The sequence below is a fragment of the Haliotis rubra genome, unplaced genomic scaffold (assembly GCF_003918875.1).
Source record: "Haliotis rubra isolate DU_JTF1 unplaced genomic scaffold, ASM391887v1 Scf79, whole genome shotgun sequence".
Taxonomy (NCBI): domain Eukaryota; kingdom Metazoa; phylum Mollusca; class Gastropoda; order Lepetellida; family Haliotidae; genus Haliotis; species Haliotis rubra.
Genome location: NW_025767512.1, coordinates 2,467,160 through 2,480,472, shown reverse-complemented (window position 1 = coordinate 2,480,472; position 13,313 = coordinate 2,467,160). Strand labels below are relative to the sequence as shown.

Genomic DNA, 13,313 nt, shown 5'->3' with positions numbered 1-13,313 from the left:
TCCCACATGAATGACATCGACGCTCTGTTAAATCGCACTCTGTAAACAGATTTGGCTGTTATGACGGTATTTAGTAGTAGTTTAACCACATCATAAGGGACGTTCTGACTGGAGTGATTGGGTTTTAACCATAAGGGCAGCATTTTGTTTTCTGTGTTTCTCATCGCCCGACCGACCCTTCCAATTTTATTGCCGACTCCCCCCAAAACCTTTTTTTTTCATTCCAACACCGCCGACTCGAACCTAAAACGTACCGCCTCGTCTTATAAAATGTTTATCTTTTAGTCGCTGCCTAAAGTTCAAAGAAAGCGAGAAATTGTAATAAGAATTACAATAAATGAAAATCAAGAACATTATTCAAATATTTTGTCTTTATTAATTTTTTCCCCGACCGACCGACCCATGTTCAGAACTTGGTGGCTACGTGAAACACATTAACAAATGATGTCTAACAATGTACAATGTGCGGCTACGAGGTTTTGAGTTTAATGATCTCTTATTTTTTCTGTACCTGATTTGAAAAAGAAATAAATAGTAAAACGTGATATTTCCCCGATAGCTGTGATCTCAGTCACGTGTAAACAGACACTTTGGTTTAAACAGAGGGCGACAGAAGAAACCCCATCTTGCATTTTTCAACTCAAAAAGAACACAGCCACAAATAACTCCACCTTCTAATGAGTGAGTGTTGGTTTTGCGCCGCTTTAAGCAATATTCCAGCAATATCACGGCGGGGGACACCAGAAATGGGCTTCATATATTGTACCCACGTAGCGAATCGAACCCGGGTCTTCGGCGTGGCGAGCGAACGCTTTAACCACTAGGCTACCTCACCGCCCCTCTTTGGAAAAGAAGCCCAAAGCACCGGGCGTGTACTTTCTTTAGTACTTCAATCTATTTTCATAGTGTCCACCGAACGAAGACAACGTTTAGTTTCAAAAATAGTTTTCTAGATTTCTAATTACTCAATCTAGAGCCTTCTGATTACAAGATACCGTTAGTCACCTCTTACGAGAAAATTAGGTTGCTGAAGTCCAATTCTATTTGAGGACATCTCAAATACCAATTAAATATATACTCTTCAAAAAAAAGAAACTACAAATAGGAACAATTTGAATTTTCGGAAAATATTTGACACAAACCAATCCATGCTGAATCCCAACATGTGGGAGAATGGTTGCCGACGATAAAACGTTTAAAAAAAAAGGAAAAGTTGAACAAAAACGTAACGTTACACTCACGTTTATAGTGAATCACTAAAACGCACATGAAATGCACGTGCATCATAAAAATGTGTATTCACCCGAATGACAGTAGGCTTTAAAAAGCCACATCAACGGTACACCACATGCATTGCTTTAAGCCACTATGGACGACACAAGAATTCCAAGACTGACAGAAGCTCAAAGACACAACGCCATTGGCCATTTGCAAAGAGGGGCATCGCAGCATGGGGTGGCACTTCGCCGTATCCAGACAGAGCATCTCAAACCTATGGACCCGATACAACAATACTTGGAGTGTTAATGACAGACACAGGCCATTTCGACCTACAGTTACCACCGCCGCCCAGGATCGCTACATCCGGTTGAGACATCTTCGTTCAAACACCATGGCCGCATCATCCACAACAATCCAAATCCCTGGACTGCGCCGAATATCCGACCAGACAGTGCGAAACTGGCTATGGGAAGCCATACTTTTTACCAGAAGACCAATTCAACGTCACGTCGTTCCCTTCATCAACGTCAACTGTTGATCTTTGGAGCATGACAGTGCTTTACCTCACGTTGCATGTGTTTGACAGGTGTTACCTTGACCTTCTCGATCACCCGATTTGTCCCCCATTGAACATCTATGGGCTGCTCTTGATCGACGCTTGCGCCATCGTAATCCGACCCCTCAGACAGTACAAGAACTGCACACAGCACTTCAACAAGACGCCAAGTGTAGCAAAACATTCCCCAAGACAGCAATCAGCATCTCCTTTCTTCTGTGGGTCACCGCTGCCAAGCCGTTTGATGCGCATGGTGGTCACACCAGATACTGACATTTTACTCTGACCAAGTGGCTTTAATAGCCCTCTGTGGTTTTACCAAACACTTTCTGGATAATAATCTTTTGGAAATTTGTAAAGTGATGATTTTACTGTAATTAAGCAATGATGTCATGTTTGATATGCACTCAGTAAGTAAACTCCAAAACAGCATGTATAGTTCCTTTTTTTATTTGAAGAGTATATATACAAGAGTCTTTAAATGACGAAATCCTCACATACCCATACCCACAGATAACATTCAAGCGACATATCATAAATAAATATTTTATAAATATATTATAATATTTTAACAGCATTGAGGTAACATCTATAAATCCATGTAATCAGCAAATCGCAATGCTAGACAAAGTACTTTGAAATATACTACAGGGCAAAAAACGTTATCACCGACTTCACTTGACCAGAAATAGAAACAGAGATTTATGATAATTATTTCACAAACCAAAATCATTTTACTGAATATTCATTGTAACGCTGGTCTTGCATTTGTCAATATTCATTAAGGAAGAGTCAAGGGGTCAAAATTAAAAATTACACAAATCAGAGTTCATTCGAAGAGTGCATAAAGAGTCACATAATGAGACACATGAGTCAGGGAACATGTCATCAATAACACACGTCTCCTCATTGACGTCGTCAGTTGGTCCCTGACGTCAGCAGGAATCCAAGAGAGTCTGTTCAAGTTCCTGTCGGTTTGCTGGAAGTGGTACACGCTGTCTCAGCTGACGACCAAGATGATCCCAGATATGTTCAATGGGGTTCATGTCTGGAGAACACGCTGATCAAGGCAATATAAACGTTGTGCAGGTATTCTCGAACAATTCTGGCGGTGTGAGGCTTTTTTGTCGTGCTGCAAAATGACTCCTCTTGGCTGTTTGCGCCAGTTTCTCTACTCTACGTCAAAAAACTCGTACTTTGCCATCGTGTCTGAATGGACTGAACTGACTTTCATCTATAAAGAGAACTCTCGCTCAGTCACGTCGCTGCCACCGACGTACAGTTCGTGCGCACTGCAGTCTGCATTGACAGTGTAGACGGGCCAAGGCCATTCCACGAAAGGGCCGGTAGGCTTCTATACCAGCCAAACCAAGTCGTCTGCTGATGGACGTGTCCTAGTGCTGTCGCCGCCGTTGACGTCGCCGTTGACGTCGGTCACAAATCTGTTCCGGAGATATATTTGCCGGATGTAGCGGACTTCATCCGGTGTCGTGACTCTTCGTCTTCCCGATCTCGGGAGGTCTTTGGTCTGGCCTGTTTGCTGGTAGAGGTTTATTAATTTGCTGATGGTGGCCTGGTTGCAGTTGCAGGTTCTTGCCAGCTGACTTGGTGAAACCCCCCATATTGGCCATACCGATCACCCTGTCTCGTTGTGCTTGCGTAAGTCTTGGCATATTCGTTCTGGTCTTTTGGGTTACAGCATGCTTTCTCTGTCCAACATGCAGAGATTTATACAACAATCATGCACGTGCGTTTGGACCAATGTCCCACAATTACGTTTTTCACGTTTTGAAAAATGCACGATTCGTACGAAGTTTTCGGACAGCTGCGTTGTGATCGGGACCAGGTGGCGCATTGGCGAATGTTTTCTGCTTGGGTTCAAACCTGTACCAGCATTTTTACTTATTAGTACTAAGCTTCTTTTGTCCGGTAGTTTATACAACATGTAAATCATTATTAGGTCAATTTTCTTGATTCAGTCCCCGCGTTTTGTTATCTGAACTTTTGTCCCAGTTAACTTTTAGTCTTCCACGCAAGTTTTCGAGAAAGAAAATTAGATAAAGACTCGACCTCCACCTGTTAATCTCTAGTTTGACGAAGCATATTGTGGTCTCGAGAAAGCATATTGTGGTCTCGAGAAATTCTTCCTGTACAAATGTATCCTCTTGTAATTCTGTTTTTTGTTGGCTTTGTCCGAGGACAGGTATCTACTGCTGGCCGTAAGTATTGGAGCAATCACCCTGAAAATTAGAGGGACAATGATGATAGTATTATATAATTTACAACAAAGCATAGACACGCCAATGCCGCACAGACTAGTACATTCTTATATGTACATATTGTTGATCAAAACGTGTGTATTTGTATCAGTTAACATAGTGATATTTATATTACTAAAGGATATCTATTTTTATTTTTTATATTTATTTTTGTTTTGTACGATTTTATCAGCTGACTTTACACGTTACCTAAGTTTCGTTAAATGAGATTTTTAGAAGTTGGTATGATGAAGTGGAACAGATTGATAAGTGGATAAGTGTTTCTCCGTACCCATATTAAATAAAGGTATGTACCTTTTTCTTAGGGTTCTTTCGTCAAATTTAAAGTAATTGTGATTTATGTATTGTTCATGCTTCAGAAGACTTCGTTTAATATTTTAGCATTTGTCGTAAGTTATTGAGAAACTCTGTCCACCCAGCAGTAAATGGGTACCCGGTGGAATAAGTAAAGTTAACAACGAAAACGAAAGAAAGATGAACCCTTTGACGTAATCCAGCGCAAACGAAATCTGGTTGATCCATTGTGACAGTGCCTTGGTATTGAAAATGTGACTCAATTCTGAGTCGTAATTTGTATTAACGAAACGATTTTGGACACGAGCGTTTGGTAAAAGATATACTAGTATGGTAGAATACGTTATTATATCTATGGCACCAGTGTAAAATATTCGTTGTTCATTACTTTTGTTGTGTCAGGCGACCCTTGCTACAAATAGACCACACATACCTACACCCTTTTCGCGAACACCTGGTGGCATTACTCATATATAGTGATCCGCTTTTAAAATGTTAAGCACAGGGGAATCTGATTAGAATCCGCCAATACTCGAGATGGTAATAATCAGCTATCCTCTGATATGTCATATTTACAAGTTCCCAACTGTGAAATTAATTTGTCGCAAGCAGTGCTGATTGCATACTCCTCGCTGAATGAGTGAGTGAGTTAAGTTTTACGCCGCTTTTAGCAATATTCCAGAAATATCACGGCGGGGACACCAGAACTGGGATTGACACATTGTACCCATGTGGGGAATCGAACCCGGTTCTTCTGTGTGAAAAGGCTTTAAGTAGGCTACCCATCGCCCGTACTCTCAGTTGACTTGGTTCATACATGTCATTGTATCCCAAGCGTTGGCCTTTTTGCATCATTATAATATGTTTCCTTAGATATTCGAAACTGGCTTTTCTATGACGTTGATGTCTTCAGCCCATGGGTTTGCAGTGAATGCTTCTTCCCGAATTGACCTCGGCGTAAAACTAAACTCACTCACTCACTCTTCCTGAATTGACTTGGTTCTGTTTGTTGTATCTAGCCTGTGGGGACAAAATCGCCAACTGCGCAGCGTATGGCCAGGCCTCCTGTACCATGTACCCTGATTGGGCCAAGGAGAACTGCAACAGCTACTGCAAGTTCTGTAAAGGTAGACTTCATTTACACATCCCAGTCTCGTAACATGCTCGTCAGACTCCACGAGAGTCTAATATGGAACAAGTTCTTATGGATAACAACTTCTTTATTTCGTGAGTGCGACGTTTCGATACAGATTCTTGTACCGTTGTCAAGCAAGAGTGATACATGAAGTGGTTTCCTGTTAGGAAAGGCTCCTGGGTGCTGTTGTACAAAGCAACCTTAGCGCTATGGTTGTCATAAGTCAGTGTTATTGTATGGGAGTTGCGGTCGCCTTAGTACTAAGATCGCTTTGAACAACAGCACCTTGTACCTTATCCATCGTGTAGTGGTAAGAGCGTCCGACCGGAGTGCGGAAGGTCGTGGGGTCGATCCCCGACCGCGTCATACCAAAAGACGTTAAAATATGGTACTTGTTGGTCCCTGCCTGGCGCTCGGCATTAATGGGTACAACAAGGACTGGTCGGCTCGGAGTCAGTATAATGTGTCTAAGTGGGGTATTCATGCTTCACTGCGGCATGGTATCTCAGTGAGCTAGCACTATAAAACCAGCTTAAGTCTGGGCTAGTACAAGCAGCCGCACATACACACATACACACACATGCACGTCGTCATATGAGCGAAATATTCTCAAGCACGACGTTAAACCCAATTCCACCACCACCACCTTATCCATCGGTTATAGAGCAGGGACTAAGTCGATCACTCCCGACAACACCATTTACTTTGGATTATTGCTCATGCTTAATGGTTTGCCTGGTCCAGATTCGACTTTTACATGCATACTAGTACTGACTGCGGCGTAAAACAAAAGTCACTCTCACTCAACTAAAGAAGCATATGCTTGTGATTAACTTATGAGTAGGGTTTAGTAAGAACATCATTTACACATTGTCATAATTAGTCTAATCGCGGACATTTAAGAAACTATCTTATCACAAAAAATGTTATATACATGTATAGTGTCGAATAAATACGCGCTAATGAGAGGTGCAGTTTGTTTTATTGCTTGTGCTGGAAAATGACACCATTTTTTTAAATACGTTATTAATACATATCCGGTCTATTATGGGGAATATTGTATTCAAGAAATCTAGCCAGCTGAATATCGTACACTACCGGGCAAAGGAAAGTATACATCCATATTACAAGTTGGTTGAAAAAGAAACACGTAAGAAAGAGTTATTCGATGGTTTTGTTTTTCATACGGGTCCCTATCCCTAACAATCGTATGACGTCATAATATGAATGCAGTGCACGGAGCTCGAAAACCGTTCGATTAGTTGTTTTTGAGTTCACTATGTACACATTTATTTTACCGACTTTCACTACTTTATTTATACTATTTTATACATTGAATCGTTTGCACACATAATTAACCATTTTTATAGCAGTTTTAAGCTTGTCAGAATATGTTTCACTGATTTAAAAAATCAAGTCGAGAAACAGACGCCATTTTGTTTACATGTCATAGAGTCGGTGGCGATCTTTAAAATAACATAAAATAAAGTAAAATTTTGTACATTTAACAATGATGGGATAAATCCGCTGTATGCTCCTCCCTCGGGTATTACGGTCTGATGTACGCCTCTTGTAGCAGTGTCATCCCTTGCCTACCGGCTCGGGTGGCACTGCTATATAGAGGCGTAGATCAGACTGTATTACCCTCGAGAGAAGCATACAACTTATATTATCATCCAAAACTGTGTTCCACTGGAGATATTGCTTGCATGAGATCAAACGATATCTCCTGGGAGATCACATTGCTTTGACCCAATCAATTACATGACTCACAATGCTATGACGTAAAAAGCCCTGACGACATCACAGTGCCATGACGTCATAAACTTGATGACGTCACAATGCTATGACATCACTGTACTGCACGTCTAATGGCAATATCGTCTTTCAGAGAGATTTCATTTTTCATTGAAAACTAATGAAGAGTGATTTTTGATGATAAACAGAATCTCACCCTCGTGTCTTCTGATATCAAATATATCAACACTCGTTGATAAAAGTAAAATATCTTCTGCAAGCCTCGGATATTTCTAACTTTATCAACTTGTGTTGATGTAACTGATATCAGAAGACACTTGTGTGAGATTCTCTATCTATATGAAGAGGCTCTTGAATGTCCATTTTGCCCCAGCTGATCTGCCCTGTGAAGACGTGGATGCCAACTGCGGCAGCTACGACATTGCCACCTGCAACAACCCCCAGTTCAGCCACTGGGCCGAGACTCAGTGTCGCTACTACTGTCGACGTTGTTCAGGTGAGAACCAAATAACCCCGATAACTCGATGACATGTCAACACGTTAAACGTCGAGTTATCCGTATTAAAAAAAAAGCAGAGTAATCATTTTGGACATAGGGCGATGAGGTTCTCCCCGTTCATGGTAGTTGTTTTGACATAAAAAGAAGCATATCGAAATACTGATCGCAAGTGACAATGTCAAACTGACTGAAATGATATTTTATGAGTCTTGATATATGTTTATTATACTGTCAGTCCGATTAAAATGATATTATGTGAGCTTTGTGATATGTTTATTACAATGTCAAACGAATTGAAATGATATTTTATGAGTCTTGTGATATGTTTATTATAATGTCAAACAGATTGAAATAATTTTTGTGAGCCTTGTGATAATTACGTTTATTCCTGTCATAAATCATTTCGCGAGCGCAATGTTTCTTTTAGCAGCTGTTAAACATAATGGATGTTTACAGCGTATTTTCTCTTTGTATTGGAAATCGCGTGTGAATGAAATGTTTGAGTGATATGCCCAATTCATTATATAGTGCCAAATAACAGCTATGATTGTCAGCAGAAAATAGTGACACTTTGGGAGAATAAACAACAACATTCAAATATACTGACAACGGTAGTCAACAACATTTTTAGATGGAATGCATTGTATACTAGTATATGGGACTTGAAAGTAGGTCCTCATTTGCATATTTATCGAATCCTGGTACCGAGTTGACTGGATGTTGTTTTCCAGCTGCGGCTCTAGCTGCCAAGGATGCCTTGCAAACAACACTCCCTCCATCATGTAAGTTTTATTTGTCGTATATACTTTCATAGCAGGACTACTTCTTGTATGTAGGTCCTCTGGAAGTCATTGTAATGATCTTATTTCTGTTCCATCGATATTTTTCTCTATTTCTTTCACTAATTGCAAAAATGCAGTTTCGTCGCGCCTATCATTGAAACGCGATGAAATGTAATTAGTCCAAAGAAATGAGAGTGTAACGTTTCAACAAGAATGAAGAAAAATGTAGCAGACTTGATAAGAAGTGAATGCTTGCAGAATGTGCAGATCGTGATAGAATTTACCCATCATCTTGATGGTGGCCACTTGTCTTAGTTCCGCCTGTCTGAGTCCGCTTGCACAAAACGATCTTAGCTCTAAGACGATTGTAACTCCCATGGTGCACCATCGGCGTACTATAGTCATATAGTTCAGATCTCTTTGCGGAAGTGTATTCGTAAGTATTAGGTGACGTTATAGGCTGTCAACTGTGGCCCGTGCTCACGCTATTGACCTTTGGATTTTTATTCTGGTTCGACTATGTTCTCAGTTCCTTTAGCAACGGGATACAATATTAGAGCATTGAATTTAAGGAGAACCTACTTGCAAACTCGGATATCACGAATGTAAAGGTAAATACTCGTATTTTCGGATAACAGGAATGTAGAAACCATTACTTAAGGGTTATCAAACCATTGTACACTTCCTACAACGTCGGATGTGACGAAATATGTGTTTAACAGTTTATAAAATCCACATTGAATTACCTCAATAGTCTCAACAGTATTCTTAATTACGATTTCCGAGGAGTGTGTTTGTTTTATCCGGACTTTATTTCAGTGTGCAAGGACAAGATAGACTGTCAGGATTACAAGCAGGATTCATGTACCCTATATCCTGGATGGGCAAAGGAAAACTGCATGGCGTTCTGTGGAATCTGCAAAGGTGGGACCTTAGTATTTTACTCGAATGACCAACTACAAAATGACCAGACGAATGTACTCTTTTTGTTTTCTTAACATCTGTCACCGGACTAATATTACCGCTTCCCTACAAATACATGAACGATACATGTCAAAATATGCGGGATGTGTGCGTGCGTTCGTGCGTCCGTGCTTCCGTGCGTCCGTGTGTACATCACTCAAATTAAGGCCCATCGGATTCTTTCCTAGAATATGCAGTGTGTCACCTGAGTCATACCAGTTACATGAAAACTTCCTTTGAGCAGTATTTCGTCGGAAAGGAACAGTTACCCTAAGGCGAAACCTTCGGCCCCTAAGACACAAATGGAGGCCGTGGGGTAGCCTAGTGGTTAAAGCCCATTCCTGGTGTCCCCCGCAGTGATATTGCTGGAATATTGCTAAAAGCGGCGTAAAACCCAACTCACTCACTCACTTGATGCGTGAATATCATGTCGATGTCACATTTACGCCTTAATAATTGTAGTTTCGCGACAAAATCCACGCGGTACTCAAGTTTTGAGGAACTGGATTGGAAAGGAACTTTGTCTAATGATTTGTGTTTCCTCTCTTTTTACATAATTATGTTCTTTGCTTTAGCCATTGTTTGAATTTCTGAACACCGACTGAATAACCGCTGCTCTTCGGTTATAGCTCAATAACGATCAAAGTTTTGCGGAAATCGTGAACAAATTAATATTTAATGTTGTATTTTAAAAATAAAGCTAGGGTTTGGGTTGATTTTTATAGATTTTCTTGGACCAGCCCGCTCTATCAGAAGCTGTGCATTGGAATTGGATTAATAGAAAAGAAAGCAAAAATAGCGAAAGTAGAAATGTAGTAACTGTGGTATCTGTCAGCGAGTGAGTGAGTATGGTTTTACGCCGCTTTTTAGCAATATTCCAGCAATATCACGGCGGGGGACACCAGAAATGGGCTTCACACATTGTACCCATGTGGGTATCTGTCAGCGAATGTTAATGAGGTCTAACAGACCTGGAGAGCTAAGGACTTTCTTGCTACTACTTTCTATAAATTTTACTCGTTCTCATTGTTTATATGTTCTGTATTTTCTAGGGTATAAAAGGGGCGGTGTGGTAGCCAAGTGGTTAAAGCGTCCGCCCGTCACACGGAAGACCTGTGATCGATTCCCTGTGTAGGAACATTGTGTGAAGCCCATTTCCGGTGCCCCTCGCCGTGATGTTGCTGGAATATTATATTTCTAAAAGCGGCGTAAAACCATATTCACTCACTCTTCGGCGAAAATCCTCAAACTGTTCACATGCATTTTCATGATTGTAAATCAGCCATTTTCATGGCGTGTTTCAGGCGCCCCAACACCTCCACCAGTGTGTGCTGACGCAAATCCCGGATGTGCAGGCTACGACAAGGCGACCACCTGCAAGGACCCCAACTTCACCCTGTGGATTCGGGCCAACTGCGCAAAATACTGCGGTCTTTGCAGCGGTAGCGTTCATTAATATTTTCAGTTATACATTTTAAAAACAGAAATTACGGAAACAAGATTTACAGATTCACCTAAAGAAGAGAATGTAAAGTGAAAAAGCGAAAGTACTAAAAGTATTATAATATTTACATTTTCCAAATTCGATCGGGTGGTCAGGCTCGCTGAATTGGTTGACACATGCCATCGTATCCCAATATTCCAGATCAACGCAAGTTGATCAATGGATTGTTTGGTCCAGATTCGATTATTTACAGACAGACGCTACATACGTGGAATATTGTTGAGTGCGGCGTTAAACAATAAACAATTAATTAAAAACAATAAAGACCTGTAAACAATCCTGTTTGGATCAGACAAACCTATGATTCTTATTATGGAGAGCGAACTACCCGATCCATTACTTCATACCGATCATACTTTCACATTACTTAGACAAGGTTTCATGGACACATTGAAAGTTTTCAGAAAACATTTTACTGTTCTATCATTATGATTCTGAATTCAGATGGAAGCGCGACTTCAGGGCCAGGGCCTATCGGGCCAGCCACCCCGGGCCCTCTGACCCCCGCAGGTCCCGTGGGGTATTCCCCAGCACCCCTGGGGAAGTAGTGCAACATCAATCGGCATCTCCTTTCTTCTGTGGGTCACCGCTGCCAAGCCGTTTGATGCGCATGGTGGTCACACCAGATACTGACATTTTACTCTGACCAAGTGGCTTTAATAGCCCTCTGTGGTTTTACCAAACACTTTCTGGATAATAATCTTTTGGAAATTTGTAAAGTGATGATTTTACTGTAATTAAGCAATGATGTCATGTTTGATATGCACTCAGTAAGTAAACTCCAAAACAGCATGTATAGTTCCTTTTTTTATTTGAAGAGTATATATACAAGAGTCTTGAAATGACGAAATCCTCACATACCCATACCCACAGATAACATTCAAGCGACATAACATAAATACATATTTTATAAATATATTATAATATTTTAACAGCATTGAGGTAACATCTATAAATCCATGTAATCAGCAAATCGCAATGCTAGACAAAGTACTTTGAAATATACTACAGGGCAAAAAACGTTATCACCGACTTCACTTGACCAGAAATAGAAACAGAGATTTATGATAATTATTTCACAAACCAAAATCATTTTCCAATAATTTTACTGAATAGTCATTGTAACGCTGGTCTTGCATTTGTCAATATTCATTAAGGAAGAGTCAAGGGGTCAAAATTAAAAATTACACAAATCAGAGTTCATTCGAAGAGTGCATAAAGAGTCACATAATGAGACACATGAGTCAGGGAACATGTCATCAATAGCGAGTGGCATCCATACACGCCAACACACGTCTCCTCATTGACGTCGTCAGTTGGTCCCTGACGTCAGCAGGAATCCAAGAGAGTCTGTTCAAGTTCCTGTCGGTTTGCTGGAAGTGGTACACGCTGTCTCAGCTGACGACCAAGATGATCCCAGATATGTTCAATGGGGTTCATGTCTGGAGAACACGCTGATCAAGGCAATACAAACGTTGTGCAGGTATTCTCGAACAATTCTGGCGGTGTGAGGCTTTTTGTCGTGCTGCAAAATGACTCCTCTTGGCTGTTGTCGAATAAAGTTTGAACGCAGTTTGGCGCCAGTTTCTCTACTCTACGTCGAAAAACTCGTACTTTGCCATCGTGTCTGAATGGACTGAACTGACTTTCATCTATAAAGAGCACTCTCTCTCAGTCACGTCGCTGCCACCGACGTACAGTTCGTGCGCACTGCAGTCTGCATTGACAGTGTAGACGGGTCAAGGCCATTCCACGAAAGGGCCGGTAGGCTTCTATACCAGCCAAACCAAGTCGTCTAAGGACTGTTCGTCTGCTGATGGACGTGTCCTAGTGCTGTCGCCGCCGTTGACGTCGCCGTTGACGTCGCCGTTGACGTCGGTCACAAATCTGTTCCGGAGATATATTTGCCGGATGTAGCGGACTTCATCCGGTGTCGTGACTCTTCGTCTTCCCGATCTCGGGAGGTCTTTGGTCTGGCCTGTTTGCTGGTAGAGGTTTATTAATTTGCTGATGGTGGCCTGGTTGCAGTTGAAGGTTCTTGCCAGCTGACTTGGTGAAACCCCCCATATTGGCCATACCGATCACCCTGTCTCGTTGTGCTTGCGTAAGTCTTGGCACATTCGTTCTGGTCTTTTGGGTTACAGCATGCTTTCTCTGTCCAACATGCAGAGATTTATACAACAATCATGCACGTGCGTTTGGACCAATGTCCCACAATTACGTTTTTCACGTTTTGAAAAATGCACGATTCGTACGAAGTTTTCGGACAGCTGCGTTGTGATCGGGACCAGGTTGCGCATTGGCGAATGTTTTCTGCTTGGG

At 41.3% G+C, this 13,313-nt stretch overlaps 1 protein-coding gene across 1 annotated transcript; it reads left to right on the top strand.

Annotated features, from left to right (window-relative positions):
• Positions 1-3,854: 3,854 nt before the first annotated feature.
• LOC124261159 lies at positions 3,855-11,678 on the top strand. Its single transcript, XM_046695487.1, has 7 exons — positions 3,855-3,996; positions 5,370-5,477; positions 7,617-7,739; positions 8,474-8,524; positions 9,344-9,448; positions 10,792-10,929; positions 11,436-11,678. The coding sequence occupies exons 1-7, from the start codon at positions 3,933-3,935 to the stop codon at positions 11,537-11,539; spliced, it is 693 nt and encodes a 230-aa protein (XP_046551443.1). The 5' UTR covers positions 3,855-3,932; the 3' UTR covers positions 11,540-11,678.
• The last annotated feature ends 1,635 nt before the right edge of the window (positions 11,679-13,313 follow it).